The sequence below is a fragment of the Camelina sativa genome, chromosome 11 (genome assembly GCF_000633955.1).
Source record: "Camelina sativa cultivar DH55 chromosome 11, Cs, whole genome shotgun sequence".
Lineage (NCBI taxonomy): Eukaryota > Viridiplantae > Streptophyta > Magnoliopsida > Brassicales > Brassicaceae > Camelina > Camelina sativa.
In genome coordinates, this window is record NC_025695.1 from 40,164,822 (window position 1) to 40,190,978 (window position 26,157).

Consider the following 26,157-nt stretch of genomic DNA (forward strand, 5'->3'; position numbering starts at 1 on the left):
AAGAATGCATATATTAGAGATATATAAAAAATATTTCGATATTGAATAGAATATCTCTTTTAATCATGAAAACCCATAAATGATTTAGTATAATAATTTATTATTTTTTATTTTAATTTAGAATTTTTTTTTGTTAGTGTTGGTCAACGCCGGAGTCAAGGTCGGTCTTCGCCGGAGTTAAGGTCGGTCTTCGCCGGAGTCAAGATCGGTCTTCGCTGGAGTCAATTGACCGGAGTAATGACATATATGTCTATAATGTTGACCGCATAACATCATATAGTTTATACATGTGGTCATGTAATACATATACGTCGTGTAGTTAAATATACAATAGTATACTTGGCATGTATGACCATGTATTCTCCAGTATACTTAGTGACGTGTTTGCAACACTTGTTAGGTTCATATTTTTCTTTTCTCGGGTGGAGATATCTGTACATTTTCTATTTTTGGAATTTAAACCGAAATGATTATAAGAAATTGACGTAAATAGAAAAAAAAAACGTAGCAACCCAAAAAAAAAAGACAAAATGTTGTAAAGTTAGAAATAAAAGAGAGGTCAAAAGCGAGCATTATATATTACTTTCCATGTACGAGCCAATAAAAAAACTAGACCTGAAGAAAAGTTAAGAGTTAGGGAAAAAAAAAAGGAAAAAAAAAAAAACACCCCATAAAAAGTATTGTTGTCTTGTCACTTAGCGTCTCTACTGTATAAACCACTAAAATAGATTCCCTACCTTCACTAAACGATGAAAAAAACCTGCTTTTGACATGACAATCTCACTATCAAACTATAACTTCTCCTACTCTTATCACACACAACAGGAAATTGCAGGTAAGTGTTTGATATCTCCAAAACAGATAACAAACAAACAAACCAAAGGACCTACTTCTTCACTTGTGTTCCGTACAAATAAAAAAACTCAAATGTTCTATTGACCAGACAAACCTTACACAAGAGATGCATGAGGCACCACACGAATGGATCAGAAACCGAGTTAACCCGTTAAACCCGAGGGAGAACAGAGTGATCATCAGGTCAAGGAAAACAAAAATGGGATTGCCAAACGAGATAAAGAAGGTGGGGAACCAAGGGGGATATGTGCTTTATAGAGTTTTTTATCTTTCTAATTTCAAAAAGGATAGATGAAGATGAAGTAACAAATGCTGGACCCTAGGAATGGACTACGTTTCGACATCGGATTTGTCAGTCACATTAGGACATACAACACAGTTCCTCTTCCATTCTCTTGTTTATCCACTTTTAAAAAGATTACCTTCTTTTTTCTTTCTTTGTCTCCTGTGGCATTATTGAGTGGAGAGAGATTGAGAGTACTTAACTGATGACACTAGACAATCAGGGAGCAGATATGATCTCCAATAGATCTTTGTTTCTTGATTCCCCTAGAAAAAGACATGACTTTATCACTAATAACGCCAAAAGCATGTCCCTCACTGTTTAGGATATTAGAATGTGACCCAGGCGATTGAGCGCATAACAGAAAATGATATAGACAGGATCAGAAAATTAACAAGGACATATCTTTATTTACCAAGAATCTCTGTAAATATATGTATGTGGGTAAGTGTTTTATTCAAACACATGTTGTTAGGTCATGGTGAGTAAGTGCTTCACAATCCTGGTCAGCAAACCAATCACATTGAATATACTGGAATGGAAGAGTTCTAGTTTCTTCCCTACCTTTTTCCTTTTTCTTTCTAGATTCTAAACAAAAATAAACAAGACAAATGATATTGGGCTGTGTGTGTATAGCGGAAGTCTTACTTGTACAGCAAATAGACTGGTCTTTGAAGGGCCATTGGGAGATAGTATCTATCATTGAAACTTGTCAGCAAATACATCGACTGAAAATAGCAAGTACAACTTTGCTTTCTTATCTACTCGTGTCCCTGCTACTGAATATTCACTTGGTCTCCTCCGAAGAAAAAGACACACCAACCAAGAATAGGGAAGAGATAACAATAGAGTTCACGAGTCCAATAATAAGCAGCATAATAGACAACTTTTTTCATCATATAGGTACATGACTGTGCATATAGTATCCAGTAAGGTAGTCTAGGGCCTAGGCGATACAAGAAAATAGAATACTTTCATTGGCATACCAGATATCTTACACTAAGCATTCTTTTCTACGACATAGTCTCTATCTTATATAGCCCATGGTCATCGGAGATCATGACTCCACAGGTGAAGGAAAATATATCCTTTTATTTATGTAGAAAGACGTATATAGTTATACATGTTACACAGATAAGCATTTCATTGCCCTGGAATTTTTAATTAAACATGGCAGACAAAACTGAAGTCAGGAACCCAACTTGCCTTTTAAAAAGGACCATGTGACACAGAATAGTTTTTTCTTCATGTAATGACTGTGGGCTTTTCCCTCCCTGTGAAGTCTTTCAGCTTTGATACAGACAATGCGAGATCTGTTACATAACAACCAGATCAATTATTACCACAGTCATGAATAAGACATCTTTAAGTCTCCCGAAACAAAACAAGAACGAACCAATTAAAGGTTTTAGAGCTATTTGTGCATCCAAATCATGCTTTGAAACATCTGGCTCAAATTGTTCGATGTATATTCGAACTGTAGCACCAGCTGAACCAGTTCCCTGGAACAAAAAATAATAATAATCTAAGTTAGGTCACTGTGTAGGGGCCAATGTGTTACATATTTTATTTCAAAAGAATCTACAACTTACGGATAAACGAAATATGATTCTGGATCCATCCGTGAAGACAAACCGAACACCTTGCTTGGATGCAACACTTCCATCAACCTAAACAGAAATGTAGAAACTTGCTCAGGATATTAAAAGTACAGGCATGGTTGAATCATCATTAACATTTTTTATAGTCAGACTTACAGGATCTGTGTATGAAAAGTCATCTGCAAACTGGAGGACATAGTTTCCTGAGAGATGAAAGTTGTTATGAACAATAAAAATAAGTTTTTAAATGCGGAGAAAGAAATGGACTGGGATGAACCTAACCATAACTTTCACCGGCCTTGCTCGTAGACACAATATCTCTAAGATACTCTATCATTTTATTGGCTCCTTCAGATTCACATTCCTGATCACACAGTCATTAGAAACTGAGGGTTTCTACAATTTAACGTCATACTCAGAGACATGTTACAAAAATCATACACAATCTTACTTCATAGTCATATCTGGAAAAGAAGTTCCTTCCATACGTCGCCCAATACTCTTTCACAACATCTGCAACAGACACCAACTTGTCCCCTGCTTTCTTGTCCTTGTTGCGATGAGCTAGGATCGAAAGCCACGCCAACACAGCCCTGTCATTTAAGGTTAAAGTCATCCTACGACGTAAAAGCAGAGTAGCATATCCAAAGCTCTGGAATGGGATTGAAAAAGCCATATACGTAGAAAGCTTCATGAAAACCAACTTCACTGACAGCAGGCATAGATTATAAAGACTGAGTCAGGAACAATTTCAAATGACACCTTTGTCTTAGTAACGAATCTATAGCTAAATGATGAAGTAAATCATGGGTGATTCCAGCTATAGAAAATCAAAACTATTAGATGGTTCAGGTCAGTATTTTGGGAGTTTCACTCACCAGATTACCAGAGATCAAAGTATCATAAAATTTTGAAAAAGCCATGATACAATGCAGGATAGATTTAAACACCATTCACAAACTGATATGTGATGATAAACCCATTAAGACGCCCACTATCATAGATACTGAAAACATTGCATGTCAATGGTTGGTTTATCGCATATTCATTCACCCAGTTGGTAATGAACATAAGGTTTAAGGAAGAGAGTACCATATGCCATCCTTCTCACGGATGTGATCAGAACCTGTACCAAAGCTCTCTTCTCCACAGATTGACAATTTTCCAGCATCCATAAGATTTCCAAAGAATTTCCATCCGGTGGGAACCTAGAAAAAACAAGTTACCTTGTCAAAATATTTCCCCTGATTTATCAGGTTGCAAATCTGGAAAATCCATAGGTTGACTAATATGGTTGACCTCGAAGAAAGGAAGCTTCAACTTCTCGGCAACACGATCAAGAGCACCGCTTGTTGGCATTGAGCGTGCTAGCCCCTGAGCATAAAATCCATGTCCATAAACTTTAAAAGGCACTTTATCTTATAGAAAATAACGAAAAGCATTTTATGCAAAGCAGTCCACACCTTAGGGCCAGCACGGAAATATGGGATTGCTTCTTGTGCATTGGCTGCAATGATAGCAACAGAGTCTGAAGGAGTGACAAAGAATTTGTTTCCTAAAACCATATTTCTGTCACCATCACCTGCCAGAAAAATGCACTATCCTGGTGACCAAATTCGAGGCCAATGTTTCTTCTCCTAAACGAACAAGAAAATTTGAAAGATATATGTCCACAATCATACCATCACTTGCTGCTCCGAAATCAGGTCCATCATCACGATACATGACATCAACCAAATCCTTTGCATATCTATATTTAAGAAGGTTAATAGAAGTTACATTTTAAGTGAGTATGGTGAAACGTCTCTTCAGTCTGTTTCTTACGTCAAATTAGGATCTGGATGGCCATGCCCAAAATCTTCCAGAGGAACCCCGTTGGAAATTGAATCCTACCCAACATGCTTAACATCAATCATCTGAAATATCTAGACGTTCCAAAATAAAATGACATATTTATCTTAATGTCCAAGACATACCGGTTTGGCTCCGAGATTATCGACAAATATTGGTTTCGCATAAGCACCAGTAACAGCATGCATGGCATCGAACATGAACCTAAAGGCAAGGAAAGAAACAAAAGTATATACAAGTCATCAAACAATGGCCTAGTTTCGGTTCTTAGCACGTTGAAGGAATCTGCAACCAGGCTGAAGGCGCATATAATAGGATCATCAACACCCAAAACTGACATTAAAAAACTTCTAGCGTGGTTGGCTCTAGATGTAAGAACATACCCAAAATCTGGTCTTGAAAGAAGACCTCTGATGAGATTAAAGTCAAACACATCCTGCATAGAATACCATGGATATATGTCACATATCTAATGTCAAACAAACCCAATATCGTAAGAAAAGAATAGAAGAAGCATATGAGGGTATTCTTACCTCCATGAGCTCCAAGTAGTCGGAAACTGGATCTATAACTTCCACACTGAAACTCCCATATTTGGTAACGCCAACTTGAGAAAGATCAATGTCGGGAATCTCTGCCACCTTAATCTCAGAGATCTAGAATAGTGTACCAGAGACAAGACCGTTATACAAACAATTTGACAGGACACCACAAATTTCAGTGATCATGAAGGGGAAACTTAGCTAGATGCTTACTGAAAGCGTATTTCCATAAATTTTGTCAGTAATGGATTCAGGAGCCGGCTGACCACTGCTGTAATTGAACTGGAATTTAACAAAGATAAGATAAGGTGATTAATTAAACTGCCAGCAAAAAGCTGATTGTAAAGTATAACTCATTGTCGTTCAAGACCCAAATAACAACACATAATGAAAAATAGTCTAAATTAATACTTTTCACATATACTAAGGTTACAGATTATTATAAAATGAAAAGAATGCAAAGGCATGTCAATGATATATCACCTTGATACCCCAGTCATATTCAGGTCCACCAGGATTATGACTTGCACTCATAATAAATCCTCCATTTGCCTGTGAGAATTATTATAAAAATGAGTAATGGAAAAATAATGTTGGAACTTTTTAAGAAGAAAAAAGTAGTATAGCTTGCCTTTCTTTTTCTGATTACAGCAGAAACTGCTGGGGTTGACAAAATGCCTTCCCTACAAGTATTTGTTTGGTAATCAGCCTCAACAGTATATAAAACCCCAAGGAGGAACTGATAGACTAGCTCCAAAGCTCTCAAAGTTACTTTCTTACGTAAAGATACAAATAGCTAGGCAGACCAATATTTCAGCATTGTATTTCATCATCCAAAAGAAAAAAAAAAAGAAACAAGAAATGGCTAATGAAACTTACTTTCCAACTAAAATTGTCCCAACTCCATTCCCAGCAGCAATTTTGATAATGATCTGTAAGAAAAAGCAGACGGCTTCAACAAAATGAAATGAGTTTGAGCAACATAACATTTTGAAAATACTAAAAGTAACCTGTGAAGCCTCCTTGTTGAAGTAACGACCATCACCTCCCAAAACCAACGTCGCGTTCTTATAATCCTCAAGTGGTAATGAATTAAACAATGCCTAAGCCACAGAAACGATTAAAACTATTCACCATTGATAAAAAGAGAGTCATGAACTCAGAATTCAGAGTTAATAAAATCAGAACCTGAATCCAGTTGGCTAGATAATTCTCTTCCATGAAAACTTTCACCTAGATTAAAAAAAAAAAAAAAAAAAAATCTCTCGAAACACTTGAGATATTCCAAAATTTCAGAAAAAACGATTTGATTACAATCAATAACCTTCTTCCGTAGGCCGCTTGTTCCAGTCTTCTGACCTTCGATAGGCTTCGTCGGCAACGATTTAATCTTTTTTTTTTTTTTTTTAAAAAGCCAAAAACGAATCAATAACAAAAAAAAACAATTTTCAAAATTCGAAAATAAACGCAGCGAGAGATGAACGAAATAAAACCTCAATGCTATCAGTTCCGGCGACGACAGCCCCAGAAGATGAAGATAAAGCAACAATTGACTGCAATCGCGAAGAAGCCGGCTTGGTTCTGAGTTGAAATCCGGAAGCGAGAAGAGAAGGCGACGGCGAAAGCGGCGAATACTTAGCGCCGGCGAATCTAGAAAACAGGAATACGGTATCGAATCTCGCATAAGTGGACGCCATTGTTGAATCTCGAATCGATCAGTGAGAGAGAACTGAGAAGTGTCCGTTAAAAAACAAAAAAGAGTGAAGAAGAAGAGGAGAGGATCCTGGGGAAGAGGAAAAAGTAAAGATAAATTGGGTTTTTTTTTTAATCAGAATCCACATGTACCAATGCCCTTCGCTTATCTAGAGAGACTCACACTAGTCACACGTGTCACTGATTCGATTAGTATATTCACGGGTCTGTTGTTTGGTAGCAAAAAAAAAGATTTGGTAGCTTGTGGAATAATGGCAACATCTTCTACAAAAATGTGAATATATACTGGTATACTACTAGAGTGAGAAACATAATTACGATCTTGATATGGAACTTACCAAAGATAACGTATACGGTGGAAAAAACATATCATCAGGCTACACCCTTTTCCTCCCCTCTCACGAGTCAAAACAAAAGGTACACCCTTTTCCCATAAGAAACGTTAACCATTTCACCATTTTCGATGGCCTCACACAAGTAATTGGGCTGTCTCTATATAGACTCTACCTCTACTTGGGCCTCTTCAAACTTTTGGAAACCCAACTTCTTCTCTGCCGATAACCAATTTATCCACTAGTGAAACCGAACACCATACCGAGAAGCTCAACAACTCACACTCTTCCAATTCAAAATAACAACAATCCACTTAACTATATTAGCAGAAAACTATATGAAAAAATATACCTATTTACAAAATATTCATGTATCGTTTCGTCGTGACTTTTAGACAAATCCTCGGAATAATACCCCAACCCCACCTGGCCACCTCTTCATCTCACTTAGCAACAAGTCAACTCTAGTAGGCAGCAGCATATTCATTTCCAAGTTCAAGATTCTGCTTTCGTAACTATTCCGTTTAATAAAGAACGCCCATCAACTTGTAATCTATCTATTATAGTATCTCTCTTTAACTTCTATCTATTATAGCATCTTTAACTTCTTGTAGTCTCTTCTAATTTCACGAAAATTTTTAGGAAAAAAGAGAAAAAAAGACATAACAACTAAACAAAAGAAAATCACGAACGGATGTTTCTTTTTCTTGTTATCCAAAGAACGAGGCTTCTCTCAGTCTCTCTAATCGTACTTCACGGGAAAATATATAACACCCAAATCATGTTTCATGCCAGCCACATTAAGCACGCAATTTTTTCATCATATATAAAAATACTATAGCTTATATTAGTATTACACTGAATCTGTGAATGAATTAAGCTACGATTTTCAAAACATAAAAAAAAAATACACTGTTTACCCAAAAAAGTAATATTTTAGGGAAGGTTTTATTTAAGTTTCACTTGGTGAACACGTTGCAAAAGATTTTGACAATTATTTATTTTTTTTTTTCTTTGTGACATCAAATTGTTAACGTTAATATATTTTTTGATTTATTTGTTTGTCGATTCATAGATATTTGATGACGTCATCATGAAACCTTACTAGTACATAACCAACTTCGCCTCTTCATCTCTACTAACAATTACCAAAACAGAAAAAAAACAAAAGCACACAAATTTTCAAATCTTTCTTCTCTCTTCTCGCTCGTTCTCTCTCTGTTCCTTCGTAGATCCCCTCTCTGTTTCCTTCCGTTTAGTCTTTTTCGAATCTGAAGATCTCTCTCCTTGTATCGAAAAAATGGGTGAGAACGCCATCTCAGGTTCGTTTTCGAAATCTTTCTTTTGTTCTTGATCTGACGCTGTCGAGTGATCTTTATCGAGCTGGATTCGAATTGGGTTTTTCGTTTTCATGGGATTAAGTATCTGGGTTTTATTGTTTATGCCTTAAAGCTTTGTTCTTTGATCATATATCTTCTTGGGTTTTTGTTCTATAGATCTCTCTCTCTCTCTCTCTGTTCATCTTGTGTTATATCGTTTGATTGACAAAAAGCAAGGAACTTTTTTTTAAGTTGTTTTAAATTCGAATTTTTGATTTGCATGTCTTGTCTTCTGGTGATAGGGAATCTCAAGAATCTAACGATTGATACAAGAGATTCAGAAACTCTTGTGGTTTGTTTCGGTGAGATGCTGATTGATTTTGTTCCAACGGTGGGAGGTGTTTCACTGGCTGAAGCACCAGCTTTCAAGAAAGCTCCTGGAGGAGCTCCTGCTAATGTAGCTGTTGGTGTCTCTAGACTTGGTGGCTCTTCTGCTTTCATTGGAAAGGTCTTGAGATTTTTCGACTCAGATAATAGTTTGTTCTTCAGTCATAGGGATCTTGTTTTTGGGACCAATCTTAGTTTTTGATCTTGTTTGGAAAATATTTAGGTTGGTGATGATGAGTTTGGAAGAATGTTAGCTGATATTCTAAGGCTGAACAATGTCGACAACTCTGGAATGAGATTTGATCACAATGCAAGGACAGCTCTCGCCTTTGTCACGTTAAGAGCTGATGGAGAGAGGGAGTTTTTGTTCTTCAGGCACCCTAGTGCTGATATGCTTCTCTTGGAATCTGAGCTTGACAAGAACCTCATCAAAAAGGTAGATTAGATCTTTTAGTTACTTTGAACCACAGGCCAAGATGAGAGACTTAAGTCCACTGGTTGTTTTTTTTTGATTACAGGCCAAGATCTTTCATTACGGTTCTATCAGTTTGATTGAGGAGCCTTGCCGTTCCACTCAGCTTGCAGCTATGAAAATCGCTAAAGCTTCAGGGAGTCTCTTGTCTTATGATCCGAATTTGAGATTGCCGTTGTGGCCATCAGAAGACGCTGCAAGGAAAGAGATCATGAGTATTTGGAACTTGGCAGATGTTATAAAGGTATATGTATGATCTTTTTTAATTTGAAATTAAGGTGAAAGATCAGATCATTATCCCTAGTACTTGAATTGACACAAGCTTTGTCTAAGGGTTTCTCAGATTAGTGAGGACGAGATCACATTCCTGACTGGTGGAGATGATCCTTATGATGATGATGTGGTGTTGCAAAAGCTCTTTCATCCCAGTCTCAAGCTTCTCGTTGTTTCAGAAGGACCTAATGGCTGTAGATACTACACTCAGGTTTGCTTCTCTTTTTTTCTGATGCTTTTTCTTCTATATCATCGATATCAGATTACTTATTCTTGTAGAGCTGTATATTTTCTTGTAGGAGTTTAAAGGTAGAGTTGGTGGAGTAAAAGTGAAGCCTGTTGATACAACCGGTGCAGGAGATGCATTCGTGAGCGGTCTGTTGAACAGCTTAGCTTCTGATCTCACTATTCTCAAGGTACTTACTTACTCACCTTCTGATCTCACTCTTCTCAAGGTACTTTTACTTACTTACTCACCTTCTGTGGCTGTTAAACTAGACTGAATCTGAACCATTGAGGTTAAACTACGTGTAACTTTGCAGGATGAGAAGAAACTAAGAGAGGCACTTCTATTCGCAAACGCTTGTGGAGCCATTACAGTAACAGAGAGAGGAGCGATTCCAGCTATGCCTAGCATGGATGCTGTTCAAAACCTTCTATCTTCTTCTTCTGCTCCTCGCTCCTAAAATGCTTCCACAAGTCTCTCTCTTTTGAGTGTATCAATTCATTACCTTTTACTGTGTTTTTTCTTTGTTTTTTTCCCCAGTTTGTAGGAACTCATAAATGTTGTGTGTGTGTATGTTCTTTTAGTTTGTTGATCTCCCGGAGTTTTAGTATTGGGGTGGTTTGGTTTTATGTTTAAGTTAGGTTCTTCAAGACTCTACATACAACTTACAAGGAACAACAAATATTTCTCATTTTGTAAACTGCTTGCCGTTTTTATGAATCAAGAACGACACACACACTCTTTGACGCAAACCGACAGGTCTCGTGAACCATTAATTTAATTGTTAGTAAAAAATAACCGGTTTACGGTTTACGAGGAGTTTCCCCACAGATTCCTCCTCAACGTGAGTAGCACGTGATACCTTTTTGAAGTCAAACTTAATTGGGAAATGGGTTTAACCGACATTTCACAATATTAACGGCGTTGAGAAAGGAACGTTAAGTCTATAGTGAAAATTTAACGAACTTTAAACTTTTTCGTTTTCGCCGTCAAAAATCAGGGGGACGATTCTCACGTTCTCCATCACTTCCCTTCGATCCAAAACCAGAGTGAGGAGGGAGTTGGGAACTACACGCGAATCACGTCAACTCGTAATGTGAGTTTTTGAAATCGAGGAAGAAGAAGAAGAAAACGAAATCGGAGCATTTGATTTTTTGAAAGTTTGGGAGAAGAAGAAGGGAAGAGAGATAATAGATGATGGCTTCGGATCCAAAACTCAAGGCTGAGATCGGACCTGATGGTCTTGCAAGAGAAGCTCCTGTTATTGCTTACACAGAGAAGGTACGGTACAAAATTACTCTCTCGATTTGATTGATGTATGTATCTTCGTGTGATTCGCTTTGTACTGAACGCGATTTGATGAATTTTTTTTTGTTCTGAATCAGATAATCGCGGAAGAGCAAGTTCAGTTGAGGAAGTAAGTACTTGTTTTGTTTCTGATTCTGGGATTTTGTTTGATGCTTTAGGAAATGTGAATGTCGTTGTTTCGTTTGTTGGGAAGAAGGATGATAATTGAGTATCTATGATGTTTCATCGTTTTGGTAGATACATTGAGGAGAACTATACAAAGATTAGGGATGTAGAAAGGGAATTTGGAAACCTTACTATGGAAATGAAACTCACTGCTGGACCTAAGAAAGCAGGTTTGGCTAGTTCATTGCTTTTTCATCAATGTGATGACATTGTTTTGTTAGATGGAACAGTCTTGTTGATTTAGATTTCTTGTTTTCTTTTTTATTGTCAAAACTCAAAGCAATGGAACACTTGAGAAAGAAAATTGAAATCGCAACTGAAAAGATCCATGTTGCTAAGTTGAAAGAAGAAGAAGCACGAAAGGTTTATCTCTCTCTCTTTCTTGATTTATGTAGCTCAGCGTTTTCTCCTGTCATGTTTTTTTTTCTGACTTCTCACATTGCACGTAGAGTTAGTTATCGGTTGATGTGAGCATTTTCTATTGCCTGTTTTTGCCCCAGTTAGCAGAATAAGTCATATCAATGGACATTTCAGATATCATGGTCTCATAATTATACTATTAAAGATAGCTGAGTAGATGAACTTTTGCTTAAGTTTCCTTTCCAAGAAGTTCTTCTACGCTGTTGCTTTTTACTTGCCAATGCTGGAGTATCCTGTTTCATGTCATGCTTTGATATATAGGAATTCAACTCTAATTCAGATTGTTTAACCCTGCCTTTGAGGTCTAGAGATTGTTAATTTAACCTCTTTCTCTTTTTAGGCATTTGAAGCAGCATCAAAAGTTGTGAAGGATGAAGAAGCAGCAAAACAGAGTCTTTGTGAAGATTTAAACCGTCTGGTAAATATATATATATATATATATATATATATATATATATATATTTTCTGAAAAACGGATAATGAGAATTAATTTCTTCTCTATTGAGAAACATTCGAATCACTATCTTTTGTAAATTGTAAATGCAGGTACAAGAAAGCAGCAATACGCAGTACGCCAGACTTGAGGAATTGAAAAGAAGACTAGAAGCGCTGAATCCAAATAGATCATCTACTTCTGTTCAGCAAGTAAATAATCTCTCCTTCTAGTTAACATTCAGTTTGTTTCTAGTAACACAACTTAGTCTAATTGTAGAGACACCAGATAATAACTGCATCAGTATTTTGCTAACCACAGTAGATACTTTGCAACTGTTACATGAGGAAACAAATCTATTTGCTTGGCAATCTGTGGATACTTGAAAGATGTTATATATATTTCTGATTGTGTTCCATATATAGGTCCAAGAACCAGAGACTAAATCTGTAGTAGACAGCTCACCAGCACCCAGTGGTAATCAGACTCACCCGGAAAAACCAGAAAATAACCAGGGGAAGGAGGAAGGCGGTAAAGAACATGGACAGAGGCCAGCGACAGCGGAAGGAGAATCAAAATCGAAAAAGAAACCACAGAATCAAGGAAGGGGAAGAGGAATTGGAATCATGAACAAAGGGAGAGGAGGTTGGACAGGTGCTGGATTCGATGTCGATGGTAGAACTTAAGATACATATATCTATAATACATTCGAAAGCCGCCTTTTCCAGTCAGAATTACATGTCATATATTGCTTACCAGGTACGTTACATTCATCTGATAATATTGATAGACCTATCCACAGAAACAGCTTTTCAAATATACTTGTGTTGATGGAATGAAAAACCATTCAATCATACTTGGGTTTTTCATTGATCGTTTCTTGAGTTTAGGTCTCTAATTTTGTACAACTGGGTTGATGTAACGATCTGAGAACGGTTAAGAGTTTTATATTGTATAAGATGTTGCCATGATTGGTAGTAATTGTGTGGAGGACAAGCTTCGTATGTCTACATATTCGATTTTGAATGGGATCTCCTGAATTTTAACTGAAACTGATGGTGGTAGTAGATAAAGGAGTTTTGTAAAAATGAAAGGTCAAAAGAGTAACAGTGAATCTTCTTTAAATGCTTTTTCTCTTCTCTGCTCTGTGTGTGTGTCAATCAAAATAATGAATTATAGAAACAAGTGAACCTGTGACCGATCTGTGTCAGGGTAGTCCACAAGTGGGATCCAGTTTTTGACGTCACTTGAAATTTGGTTGTATTAACAAGTTTTTGTTTTGTAGTAAAATGTTGAATGTATATGCTTGGAACCAAAATATTCGGATCCGAGATTTTATCTATTGTGGTTCGAAAATAGGATATATAGATTTTCTGGATTTGGATTTGTGTAATTTGTATATATCATATTCGGGGATAAGGTGTAGCAACCTTTTCATGTATAATTTACAACATATATTGTACTATAAGATACCTCAAAAATACATTTAAAGTTTTATTTATGAAAAGGTTGGATATTCTTTTTAAATGCATTTAACTTTATGTTCTAATTTCTTTTCGTAAAAATCAAATTTTCAAATACTTTCAGTTGTAAGATTATATAATATATTATTTTAATACAATTGTTAATAGATTTGGGACCAGATATCCTGAATTTTTGGGAGTCTTCAAAATATGTAGTAGTAGTAGTATCAACAAGATTTTTTTTTTCTTTTTCTTTTTTTTTTCTCGTAATTATGAAATCTCAAAAGTGTCATTTTCGCCTTGAATGCCCTAGTGTTGTCTTAGCATCATAATAATTCAATATGCAGTAATGGTTACATTTATAATGTCTGATCTTTTCTCTAACTACCCCCTCCTTATGATCCCATAAGCATATATGCTGTTTAATGTCTTTCTTTTCTGTCTTTACTTATATATATACTAGTAGTATTCCGGGCTACAACACGAGCAAAATATTTTTCATCAGCTGGAAAATTTATATGTGTATATTTTAAAAACTAATTAAAATATTTTTCACAATCTAATTAGGAGCCCTATTTTAAAAATCTCCGCCTAGAACCGATTACGCTCCGCAAAATCACTAGACCCACCCTCTCCGCCTCGATTAATGACTAATTCCCGCCTAGCATCGATTATCCAATTATATTTCTATAATTTGATTATAATCCATCTAATTTGATTATTTTTCGATTAATTTTGTATATAATGATTATTTTTAGAGCCAAATATATATTAAATATGTATTTTTTTGTTATTTAGACATTTAAATTAAGAGTTTATGATGTTTTATAATAACTAATGTACAAACTTTTAATGAAAATCATGAATTTTCTTTTAAAATTACGTTTTCTGTGTTTAACGTAATTTTAAAGACAAAACTATGGTTTTATATTTTATTTGATATTTTTATTTTAACATAAACAGAATGATACATATTTTTAATACTATATATTTTTATTTTATTATTAATTTAATAAAATAACACTAAAACTGGTCTCCAATTAATTCCCGTTATATTAAAATACTAATAAACAAAATGTCAGAACCCTATTTATAGAGTATCACCAATGGTGATGCTCTAAGGGTTGAAAAATAGTAATATCTTTGATTCCCATAATATACGGAGAAAAAAGTTGTAAGATTTTAATTGTGTTTTAATACAGATTAATGTTTTCTTTCTTTAACTACTAAATATGAGAAAATCTCATTAAATGTGAATTTTTTTGTTAATATTAATTTCAAAATTAAAGGCAAATTATTATTGAATAGCTAGATATATTAAAATATTTTTGATATCAGTGGTATTATCTCTTAACCTTTGCTTATTTTGTAGTGAAACTGCCTTTTCTATTTCTATAATCTTGATTGGATAAATTAATGGATTTTGAAAAACAAAACCATGTTAAAAACTGCTACCATCAGTTAATCTTATACCATCAAACAGAAAAGGGGTCTTTTTTGTTTTGGTGAATTTATCCAAAACATTCAAAATTACATTGTCAATGCTTTTCGCAAAATTTAAATGATTTTTATAGAAGACATGTTTTTTTTTTATGACAAAGAAAAAAACCTGTTTTCTGTATATTGTTAAGATTATATGTTTGTAAAATTTGGTAAAACGTATGGTTTGGAAGAGTAATGTAGATTTATGGTTATATCCACAAAAGATTTGATTTTTCTTTAATTTACAATTTAAATGCTTGTTTACAAAGGTAGAGATTTTTTCGCCGATTTTTTACAGTAAATAAATTTTTTGAGTTTTATGGAGATTCCGTATATTCGTTTAAAAAAGAGTAATTTTTTTTTAATAATTAAAAAGTGAGATTGCGGATGAAAAGGAATAATCAGGTAAATTTTAAAATATCTTTAATTTTTTAAAGTTTGTTACCATAAATTAAGGATCCGGTTTAATGTAAATTTTTGGAATTTTTGGAAACTGAAATATTGCAATTATCAAAATTTGTGAGGGTAACTAATTAAGAAATTTATAAAGAAACAAATAAATAAAGAGGATAAGATTAAAGAAACGAAAACTAAAGAGAATAAAACAATAATGATCCAAACCATAATTAAAATTAAAATTAAATAATGGAAAAAGTTATTAACGAGAAAGAAAATGAAAGCTTTGATTGGTAACATGATTTATTGAAGTTGAGTTGTAGAGAATATTATAATTCCATGTAATTTGCAGTAAAAATTATGTGGTAAAAACAGCAGTTTGATGTAATTGATCGCTATAAAAATATGATTTAGTAATCTTATCAAAATTATTGAATGGTGACATTTTTGTGGTAGATGTTGCAGTATGTATTATTCGATTATATTTATTAAAAGTGAAATACCCTAAAATAGCACAAAAACAAGTTTTATGGACAACTATAGCATACAATCCAAAAATATCCAAAAATAACACTATTTAACACATTAAAATATTTAAAATTAATTTTTAGACTTTTTTTTTAGGTTTGGGTTCTCAACTTCACATTTAGGATATAGTTTTGAGGGGTAGGGTTTAGTATTTTGAATTTATGATTTAATTTTGAATGATTAATTGGTGCTGTTTTTGGAATTTTAGAGATATTGTGCTAAGTTTGGAAAAAAACTTATTTTGGTGCTATTTTTGAGAATCTCCCTTATTAAAAATATTAATGAATATATTTCACAAAATTATAAATAAAATAGATAAAAATATATAAATAATAAAATAATTTTAATATATACAAAGTTAACTAAACTTTTTTGTTACATTGCAAATTAAAAAATTAACTACATGCTATAATATTTACAATCTTATCATATTTAGGTCTATGCCTTTTTTTCATTTCAAATGATAATAAAAATAATAATTTAGGAAAATATAAAATAACTAATTACAAAGGTTATTAAATAAAAGAAAAACAGTAAAAATTATTTTTATTGATATATGAATTAAATAAAAACAAAAAGAATAAATTTTTGTATTATATAATCGAATTTTTGTTTTTTTATTAAAATAAAATAAATAACTCAACTTACCACATCTTAACTCATGAAAATTTCCACGGAATAATGTTTTGAGTTAACAATTTTACAATGGATATAACTCAAAATTGTAAGTCAATCATAATACATTGTAACTCAAACTCAACTTTAAAAATATAATTTTAAAATTTTAAGATTTTAAAATTAAACCCAGTTAATTGATTCATAGATTCACAGTTAATTTAATTATGGAAAAAATTAAACCCAGTTATTTGATTCACACGAATCTTTAAAATTAAACCCAGTTAATTGATTCACACGAATCTTTAAAATTTTAATTTTAGTTTAACCCAGTTAATTGATTCACATAAAATTTTAGTTCAACTTTAAAAATTAAACCCACAAACGAAAACTCAACTTCAAAAATTTCTGTTAATTAACTTGACAATTAAATTAGTATGAATCAATTAAGGCTTCTCCTAAGCTATTAAATTATAAGTTTCCACTTTCCACAACGTTTATTAAAGGAGATTTGTGTAATTCTAAAAATAGTAAAATATAGGGGTGAATATAACGAAACTTTTAAATAAGAGGGGCCTTTCTGTGAAGTTTCATTTTATTCTCCCCTTTGTGGGGCTCTTGTAGCCTGAAAAAACATCGTTCGCTAAAAAAAAGATCTCTATATTGCTGGTGGATCCGAAGAATCTTTCACGGTCGGTTATTCTTGACAACGAATTAGACTGATGACAAAGCTTTATCTCTCAATGGAAGAAGAGGGAATCTTTCTGTATATCTTCTCTTCCTCTATGTATCTCTCTCTCTCTCTCTATTTCTGTAGATAAACTTTGAAATTTTAGATAAAACTAAATTATTCATTAGATAACCGTGATAAAGCAAGAGTAAACAAATATATCAACACCAAACAAAAAAAAAAAATCTACCTTAAAAAGTTTATAAAGCAACAACTAAAACATGGATTTTCAGTTTTAAAGAGTTTTAAAGAATAACCTCATCAAATGACCCGTTGAAAGCTTAAACGATCCTCATGTAGAAGATTGTTTACAGGGGAGCCAACAATCTCTTAAGCCATATTGTCGAAAAGCATCAATATCATCTGACCAGTTCCATCCGTACCTTTCACATGAAGCTTACACCTTTTCAAAACAAAAGGTGATAATTATCAAATTTTGAAAACGGAAAATAGATATCTATTGTGTAAAGGGAGTAAATCTGACGAAACAAACAAACAACAATCTCACCAGCAGCATTCTCCATTGTCCTTAGAAAATAACATTTTCAAAATGTTTTAGATGCTCTTTTTTAAAGAAAGCATGGATTTTTGTACCCTGTGAAAGAAAGTTTATGTGAGTATTTCTATATGATGTAGAAATTTAAACAGGTGAGATTATTATTATAAGAAGATGTATATTCCCTTAACATCACCGTCTTTCATGTATGGAGGACCTTCACTTGCACACACCACACGTCTTGTACGGCTTTACATCATTGAGGAATGTCACGGATTGAGCCACTACTAATTGCTATGGAAAGAAGATTTTTATTATTATTATGAAGTAAGTTTATGAGGTAAGTTGATTTCTTGATGAGTTAAGATAGCTAATGTTACTCTATATTTATAGAGAACTTAGATAATTAGAGTATTATGTTGATTGTTTATTGAAAAACTTAGAAAGAAAGTACAATATCTTAGATACGATCAACCATTTAAGTATTTTTTTTATTATAATTTTAAAGTAAAATGAATGATACTATAGTTTTAAGGGAGATTAGAAGATATTTGAAGATTGCTTAATCGTTATGATTGAATGATTGTTTATGATTGAATATTTGATGCAAATCTGTGTAGGAAATAGCCGTAAAAGTCAAAAATTTAGTTAATACTTAAATGACCTAATCTATTTTTTTTAATCAATATTAAACTAGTGATCCCATATTCACTAACATTCTAACCCCGATAAAACATAACAACGAAAATAAACATCAATAAACCAATAACATCAACCCGCAATTATCTAATAACTAATAAACCAATAATAATTCCATAGAACCTAAACCAATAAATCATTCCAACATAAACCAAGGAAACACGATATCGTCCATGAAAATGATGATAGACACATCCAAAAACTCCTGGAACACGCTGTTCAATTTCATCAACGCTGATGGTGCGTTAGTCAACCCGAAAGGCATCACCACAAATTCATAATGCCCATACTTATCCTGAAAGCCATCTTCCTCATCTCTACCTTATCTATCAAGATCTGTTGATAACCCGACATCAAGTTAATCTTGGAGAACCCAATATAACCCCTCAAATTCTCATCAATCCTGGGAAAAGGGTACTTGTTCTTCACAGTGACCCGCTTCAGACCCCAACAATCAATGCACAAGCAAAAACTCTCGTCCTTCTTCTTAACGAACAACACCGGCGCTCCCCACGATGACACTCTAGGACACCAATTGCTTCTTCAGCTCTGCTGGAGCCATCCTGTAAGGCGCCTTGGATAACGGCGTAGTCCCGAATTCCAGCTCAATCGTGAATGGATCAGTCCAAGATGGTGGTAACCCCTGCAACGACTGGAACACATCCTCAAACTCTTCAACAACCTGAATACCGCTAATCGTAGACTGCCCCACTAACTCCAGCATCGAGATTGTAACTAGATAAGCCTCATGTCCTTTCTCAATCATCTTCCCGGTCTACATGGTTGAGATCACGAGACTCCTTGAATTCGGTCTTACTCCCTCAAATACCAACTTCTCTTCTGGATGCTCAAACTCTCTACCCCGATGATAATCCAAATGAACCCTGTGACGATGCAACCAATCCATCCCAAGGATAACATCATACAACTGCACAGGTCTGATAATCACATCCGCTGGCCTGGACTCTCATGCAATCTGAATATCCACTCCCCTTGCCCGTCCAAGGACTCTCAGAAACTTGTCTCCCGCAACTCAGACAACTCCGCGCTCGCTCTCCAGTATCTCTTCTGATGTTGGCACTCTCCGTGCACTCCAGGGAAATGAAGTAATGCGTTGCTCCAGAATCAAACATGACGTGGGACCTAAACCCGTCCACCAATAAGGTCCCTACATAAACTTCATGTGCTAACAACCCAAACACTTTATCATAGGCAATTCATAAAATCTGAACTACTGAAAACCACTAAGTCTTAGTCTCAGAAATTATACCTATGATCATCCCAGTTAGCCCTGTGCATATTACCCTGAACCCAAAACCCGAACCCGACCCAAAGTAGGGGGTTCTGGTCGGGTTCGGGTAGTGTGTAATACCTGATCGGGTTCAGTACCTCTGAAGTTCGGATATCTGATCGGGTTCGGGTAATATCCGAAACCGAATACCCACCCAAAATAATCCGAATTAAATGTAAAAATATGTATTTAGAGGAATTTGAACACAGTACCTTGAGAATTTAAGGGTGTATCTTCAACCATTTTGCCATCTTAGTTTATTTGTCATAAAGTGAAATGTTAAATATTTATATATATACAAGTTTTCTAAAATTTATAAAAAAATAAAAATTAGTTTTTTTTTTGTTCATAGTTTGTTGAGTTCGGGTATACCCGAATTACCTGAACCCGACCCGATAGTATAAAAAACCCAAACAGGTTTTATATGTCTAAACCCGAACCAGGGGTAATGGTTCTTCCAGTCTCCACATTTTTGTACACCAATGGCGCCTACTTGATCCGTGCAATCGGATGCACTCGCGACTGCACTCCATGCTGCACCGCTGCTACCACCATATGCTGCAACTTGGGACACTAAGGCTTGATGTGCCCAGGCTCCCTACAATGGTAGCACAAATAAACCACCGTATAAGCTGCCGTCGTAGCACTCCTCTGGGGACAGCTAGCCATCTTGTGGTCCATGCTACCGCGAACTAAGTAATGTGATTTGGAGGTGGGTATCCATCGACACTAGGGGGAGTGTCGATCGACACCAGGGAGAATGTTGATCGACACTAGGGGGAGTGTCGATCGACACCAGTAAATTCTTGTTCGACTAGATTGTTATAAATTGTCGATTTGGTTTAGTTTGGTTCAATTAGAATCCCTAACCAACATATTAAAAGGAGAGGGTTGACTTGAGGGTTTAGAAAACTTGTTTTGTCACCGTTTGAGAGAGGAAAAGAGAGAAAAGAGGAAGCACTTGAGAGTTGGTGATTTTTGGGGAAGATTGCTGGCTGTTCTTGAGAGATCTGAAGCTAGGAGTGAGTTGGAAGCTTGCTAGGAGTGTGTAGGCGGCAGTTTGGGTCAGAAACTTCCTGCAGAAGAGGTGAGTGCATGACCATGGGTAATCTAAGCCATGAGATCTCTTGTGTATTGCTTGTTTTTTGTTGTTGTGGTGTTTTCTTGTTTGCGTTGGATGATATAGGGTTCCTTTTGTTTTTTGTGGCCTTTGGGCGAGTTTTGGGACGCATTGGAGGTGGTTAGAGTTAGAGATTCGATGATCGGCGTTGAGCAGAACATGTCTGCGGAGTCACTCTCGATCGACACCAAAGAGCAGTATCGATCGACACTGTGGGTTAGTGTCGGTCGACACCACTGGACTGGTGTGGGTCGACACTGGGCTGGTGTCAGTCGACACTGGGCTGGTGTCAGTCTACACCTCCCTTCCAGCGAGCAGATGATACTTGTTTCCATGGTTTGTGTGTTTGTTTGTTGATAGCTTAACATTGGAATCTCAGTTGCTTGTGTGTATAGCCCAGTAGATGGAAGGATTGTCTCACTAAGTATTTGTGATAATACTTACGCATCTCAATTATTGTTTGTGGTGTGCAGGTATGTAGCGTGGAATCATGGAGATGAGGAGGAGGATGATCTAGGGTTTCGGTTATGGTGTTATGGTTATGATATTGAGGTTAGAACCAAGGATAGAGTTATTCTAGGTTGTTGGATAGAACAGTTAGGAATATTATTGTATTGATGACATTTTGGTTTTGTATTGTTGGTATGTTTCCGCTGTGCATATTGGTTGTTGCTGGTTTAATAATGAGTTGTGGTTTGGTTGAGTTTAATTTAGTAGTATAGAAAGCTTAACTATATATTGGTATTATTGTTTTTCTATTTTTTTAAAACGGATCGGGTTGTTTCAGTTTGGTATCAGAACCCTTACGGTTCTATGATGGTTAAGTGGATGGATTTGAGCGGTTTAGGAATTTAATTGGTTAAATTATTTTTCTGTTGCTGGATGCATAATGTTGTGAGACAGAATTGGTTATGAGTAGTTAGTCAATTTGTTTGTGGTATGGAGTCCTAGTATCATCCTTTTCGAGACTTCAATGAGATTCCACGGTAAGATATGTGTTGTATTTGTGGTTTATTTTTGTGTTTAGCCTTCTGCTCTGGTAGTGCAGATGGTTAGAGAGGGTGTTGTTGATGGTCGAGGTCGTGGACATGGACGTGGTCGTGGACGTGAACGAGGTCGTGGTAGGGGCAGAGTGTGACAGCTGAGGGTGTTGGCGATTCGAAGGGCTTCCAGGAGGGGTCCATGAGTGTGGCCGGTGGAGGTACAGATAGAACCGTAGGTGCTGACGGGGTCGGTGTGGGCGGTGTCGGTGCAAGAGTGGTCGGTGATGCTAGGGTTCCGGTTTTGGGTACGGGAGTCCTAGCGGGTGGAGCCCCTGGAGGAGGTGTTGACCTGTCGGGCTTGTTGACACAGCTGTTAGAGCTGTTACCGTGAGTTGTAACGACTCAGGCTCAGGTAGTACCGCCAGGGGCGGCGGGATTGCAGTAGCCTGTGGCTGCAGCGGTGGAAGCTTATTCTCGTTATGCCATTATGATAAGGGAGATGGGCAACATCGGTACTGAGTAGTTTTCAGGTGGTTTTGACCCTACCCCTACAGATGCGTGGATGGCGAGAGTGGAACATAACGTCCAATCTCTCAGATGTCCTCAGGAGTTTTGGGTGGACATAGGGGTCTACAACCTGATTGGTGATGCTCACTTGTGGTGGAGATCAGTGGCTGCTAGGAGGGTGAAGGGGGAGATGATCTGGGTTAATTTCGTGGAGGAGTTTAACCGCAAGTACTTTTCCCGTGAGGCACAAGACCGTTTAGAGGTACAGTTCCTACAGTTATCTTTGGGGAGTTGGACATGGAGTTCAGCCGGCTTCTGATGTATGGTGGTCGGGCGATGGAGTCAGAGAAGGCTTAGATCAGGAGGTTTATGAGGGCCCTTCTTGAGGACTTGAGGGTCCACTGCAAAGGGAGGAGTTACGCCACGAGGGCGGAGCTAGTGGAGACCGCAGCTGAGATCGAGGAAGACCTAAGGGATCAGATCGTAGTGGTTAGCCCAACAGTTCGAACAGAGGACACGCCAGAGAACATCGTTCCTGTTAAAGGGAGCAAGGCGGCGTAGGGACAAAAGAGGATGTCGGAAGACACATCAGGTATGCGGCAAGGTGGGCGAGGGTGTTTCGGATGTGGAGGCAGGGATCACAGGTTGGTAGACTGTCCCAAGAAAGGTGATCCGCAGGAGTATCGTCGTTTGTGTTATCATTAAGGGGAGGAGGGGCATATCAGGCCTTTTTGTCCTAAGTGGAGGCAGATTGGATAGGTTGTGACGCAGCCGAAGGGAGGACTAGGTGCCCAACCCGGAGTTTAGTTTTAGCTTTTGGTTCTCTTTTTTTCGTTTATGTATTTTTGTTTCGAGTTGTAAACGATCATTGCATTTGAGGTTTTAGTAAAAATGGAGTTCTTTGGGATTTGTGTTTTGTGGATCTCGTGGAAAAGGAAATCGCTCGAGGGTTCTATAAAAAGAAAGTTGTCATAAATAGAAAGTTTCTAAATATAGAAATTTTATGAATAGTTAGAACTTGTCTATTTTTGGAAAGGGTATGTGTGAGAACCGAAGTGTTTGAGACGTTTTGGGGGGAGGCCTGGGGGTGGCCATGAGAGTGGTGATATTATAGGGGAGAATATGGTGTTGGTAGGACATTGCAACATTGTACTCGGATCGCGGGGGTGGTCCCGGTTAGAGAAATGCTTATACACGTTATGACCGTTTGCTATAGGGACGGGGGAGGGGGTCCTGAACAACTCATGAAGAGATGGGGGTTATCGGACGAAGGGTTCCCTAGATACCGATAGCTCGAAAGAATGTGATCCTGAGGGTGACATAAGAGATGGGGGTTCTCCTGAGGAGATGGGGGTTATCCTGGTACCGAGATCCCGAGAGTGACGACCTGAGGGTGAGACGGTATTACTCGAATAAGGGAGATCTGAGAGTAAGATCGGTATGGCTTGAAGGTTGCGACTTAAGAGCAGGTGAGTTGGGGGCAAAAATGTCAAGGACGTGGAGATAAGCAGTATGACCAGATGCGGATTTAGGAGATTAATGGGGGTTTAAACCTCGAATTTCCTGTTGCGATCGAGTGCGGATTTAGGAGATTTTTGGGAGTTCAATCTCAGATTTCCTGTTGTGATCGGATGCAGATCTTGGGGTTGATGGGGGTGAAATTTTGGGGTTTCTGTGTGTTGACCGGGAGGGTCAGGTTTATGCTGGTCGGGGGNTTGGTTTGTGTGATTGTTGGTTGATAGCTTAACATTGGAATCTCAATTGCTTTTGCGTATAGCCCAGTAGATGGAAGGATTACCTCACTATGTATTTGTGATATACTTACGCATNAAAATTGTAACATCCGCGGTGTGGACTGTTTCCACAGTAACACGGAAAGCCTTGGTTAGTGGTGTTCAGTCTGGTCAGAAGATGTGCCGCTCATGGTGACGGTTACACAGAGGTCTTTGGTGGATGGACGGTGTTGCGGGATTCGAGGACGAATTCTTGTTGGTGGGGGAAAATTATAACATCCGTGAACCAAATAATGTGATATGGGGGTGGGTATTGATCGACACCAGGGGGAGTGTCGATTGACACCAATAAATTATGGTTTGACCAGATTGATTTAAACTATCGATTTGGTTTGGTTTTGGTTCAATTAGAGTCCCTAACCAACGTATTAAAAGGAGAGGGTCGATTTGACGGTTTAGAAAACTTGTTTTGTTGTCGTTTGAGAGAAAAAAGAAGAGAAAGGAGGACGCGCTTGAGAGTTGGTGATTTTTGGGGAAGATTGCTGGCTGTTCTTGAGAGATCTGAAGCTAGGAGTGAGTTGGAAGCTTGCTATGAGTGTGTAGGCGTCAGTTTGGGTCAGAAACTTCCTGCAAAAGAGGTGAGTGTATGATCGTGGCTGATCTAAGCATGAGATATCTTTTGTTTTGCTTGTTTTGTGTTGTTGTGGTTTTTTATTGTTTTGTATTGTTGTGGTGTTTTTTCTTGTTTGTTTTGGATGCTATAGGGTTCCTTTAGTTTCATGTGGCCTTTGGGCGAGTTTTGGGACGAATTGGAGGTGGTTAGAGTCGGAGATTCGATGATCGGCGTTGAGCAGAACGTGTCTGCGAAGTCACTATCGATCGACACCAGGTGGTTGTCGGTCGACACTAAGGAGCAGTATCGATCGACACTGTGGGGTAGTGTCGGTCGACACCAATAGCCTGTGTCGGTCGACACCTCCCTTCCAGCGAGCAGATGATACTTGTTTCCCTGGTTTGTGTGATTGTTGGTTGATAGCTTAACATTGGAATCTCAATTCCTTTTGCGTATAGCCTAGTAGATGGAAGGATTACCTCACTATGTATTTGTGATATACTTACGCATCTCAATTGTTGTTTTTGGTGTGCAGATATGTAGCGTGGAATCATGGCGATGAGGAGGAGGATGATCTAGGGTCTCGGTTATGGTGTTATGGTTATGATATTGAGGTTGGAACCTTGGATAGAGTTATGCTAGGTTGTTAGATATAACAGCTAGGAATATTATTGTATTGATGATATGTTGTTTTTGTATTATTGGTATGTTTCCGCTATGCATATTGGTTGTTGTTGGTTTAATGATGAATTGTGGTTTGGTTGGGTTTAACTAAGTAGTATGGAATGCTTAATTATATATTGATATTATTATTAATAAAAAAAGGGTCGGATTGTTTCAAAAACAACCACAAACAAACATAAAACAAGCAAAACAACGAAATTTTATCCTTAGATCAGCCATGGTCATGCACTCACCTTTCTAGCAGAAGATTCTGACCAACAATTGATGAAAGCACACCCCTATCAAGCTTCTAACACCTCCCCAATTTCAGATCTCCATCCATAGAGACAAATCTCACCAAGAATAGATAGAAATCTCAAGAACACTCAAATGAACTTCTTCTTCTCTCTATTTTCTCTCTGGAACGACAAACAACACTAATCCTCATGACCTAGGTCGCCTTTCCGCTTAAATAACATGGTTTTAAGGTTTCACTGAAACCAAATCAACGATTTAAAGCAACCGGTCGAACCAGAAATTGGTGGTGTTGATCAACACTCACCTTCGTGTCGATCGACACTCCCTCTCAAAATCTCACAATTTAGTTTGCGAATGTTACAAATACAATGGAATAAAGATAGAATATGCTTCTTTTTTT

General features: G+C 36.7%; 3 protein-coding genes and 1 long non-coding RNA gene across 5 annotated transcripts; 2 read left to right on the top strand and 2 right to left on the bottom strand.

The window, feature by feature from the left end:
* LOC104725688 (phosphoglucomutase, chloroplastic) lies at positions 2,211-6,961 on the bottom strand. Its single transcript, XM_010444386.2, has 22 exons — positions 6,626-6,961; positions 6,457-6,522; positions 6,321-6,365; positions 6,143-6,235; positions 6,012-6,064; positions 5,764-5,815; positions 5,616-5,684; positions 5,346-5,414; positions 5,124-5,246; positions 4,974-5,026; positions 4,716-4,794; positions 4,564-4,628; positions 4,422-4,489; positions 4,203-4,321; positions 4,039-4,113; positions 3,832-3,947; positions 3,191-3,332; positions 3,022-3,103; positions 2,896-2,942; positions 2,731-2,808; positions 2,535-2,640; positions 2,211-2,451 (listed from the first exon to the last, which is right to left on the bottom strand). The coding sequence occupies exons 1-22, from the start codon at positions 6,827-6,829 to the stop codon at positions 2,384-2,386; spliced, it is 1,872 nt and encodes a 623-aa protein (XP_010442688.1). The 5' UTR covers positions 6,830-6,961; the 3' UTR covers positions 2,211-2,383.
* On the top strand, positions 8,310-10,554 carry LOC104725689 (probable fructokinase-7). Of its 2 annotated transcripts, none has more exons than XM_010444387.2 (7): positions 8,310-8,499; positions 8,799-9,004; positions 9,107-9,319; positions 9,402-9,599; positions 9,699-9,839; positions 9,928-10,083; positions 10,171-10,554. In XM_010444387.2, exons 1-7 carry the CDS (start codon positions 8,478-8,480, stop codon positions 10,312-10,314), a joined length of 1,080 nt encoding a protein of 359 aa, XP_010442689.1. In that variant the 5' UTR covers positions 8,310-8,477; the 3' UTR covers positions 10,315-10,554. The 2 variants fall into 2 exon arrangements, with proteins under 2 accessions (XP_010442689.1, XP_010442690.1); XM_010444388.2 differs by having other exon boundaries at positions 9,928-10,044.
* Positions 10,823-13,161, top strand: LOC104725690. Its single transcript, XM_010444389.1, has 7 exons — positions 10,823-11,135; positions 11,240-11,271; positions 11,400-11,497; positions 11,608-11,690; positions 12,088-12,165; positions 12,294-12,392; positions 12,606-13,161. Exons 1-7 carry the CDS (start codon positions 11,049-11,051, stop codon positions 12,864-12,866), a joined length of 738 nt encoding a protein of 245 aa, XP_010442691.1. The 5' UTR covers positions 10,823-11,048; the 3' UTR covers positions 12,867-13,161.
* On the bottom strand, positions 17,116-18,238 carry LOC104725691. The gene is made up of 3 exons (XR_757960.2): positions 17,903-18,238; positions 17,652-17,797; positions 17,116-17,475 (listed from the first exon to the last, which is right to left on the bottom strand). It is a non-coding gene; the product is annotated as an uncharacterized LOC104725691 (long non-coding RNA).

Coding starts and splice junctions, on each gene's coding strand:
- LOC104725688 (XM_010444386.2), bottom strand. CDS start 6,829: ATGGCGTCCACTTATGCGAGATTCGATACCGTATTCCTGTTTTCTAGA. Junction 6,065..6,142: donor TCAACAAGGAGGCTTCACAG/GTTACTTTTAGT, acceptor TTTTTCTTACAG/ATCATTATCAAAATTGCTGC. Junction 5,247..5,345: donor TTTATGGAAATACGCTTTCA/GTAAGCATCTAG, acceptor ACACTATTCTAG/ATCTCTGAGATTAAGGTGGC.
- LOC104725690 (XM_010444389.1), top strand. CDS start 11,049: ATGATGGCTTCGGATCCAAAACTCAAGGCTGAGATCGGACCTGATGGT. Junction 11,136..11,239: donor TTATTGCTTACACAGAGAAG/GTACGGTACAAA, acceptor GTTCTGAATCAG/ATAATCGCGGAAGAGCAAGT. Junction 12,393..12,605: donor CATCTACTTCTGTTCAGCAA/GTAAATAATCTC, acceptor TTCCATATATAG/GTCCAAGAACCAGAGACTAA.
- LOC104725689 (XM_010444387.2), top strand. CDS start 8,478: ATGGGTGAGAACGCCATCTCAG. Junction 9,005..9,106: donor CTTCTGCTTTCATTGGAAAG/GTCTTGAGATTT, acceptor GAAAATATTTAG/GTTGGTGATGATGAGTTTGG. Junction 9,320..9,401: donor ACAAGAACCTCATCAAAAAG/GTAGATTAGATC, acceptor TTTTGATTACAG/GCCAAGATCTTTCATTACGG.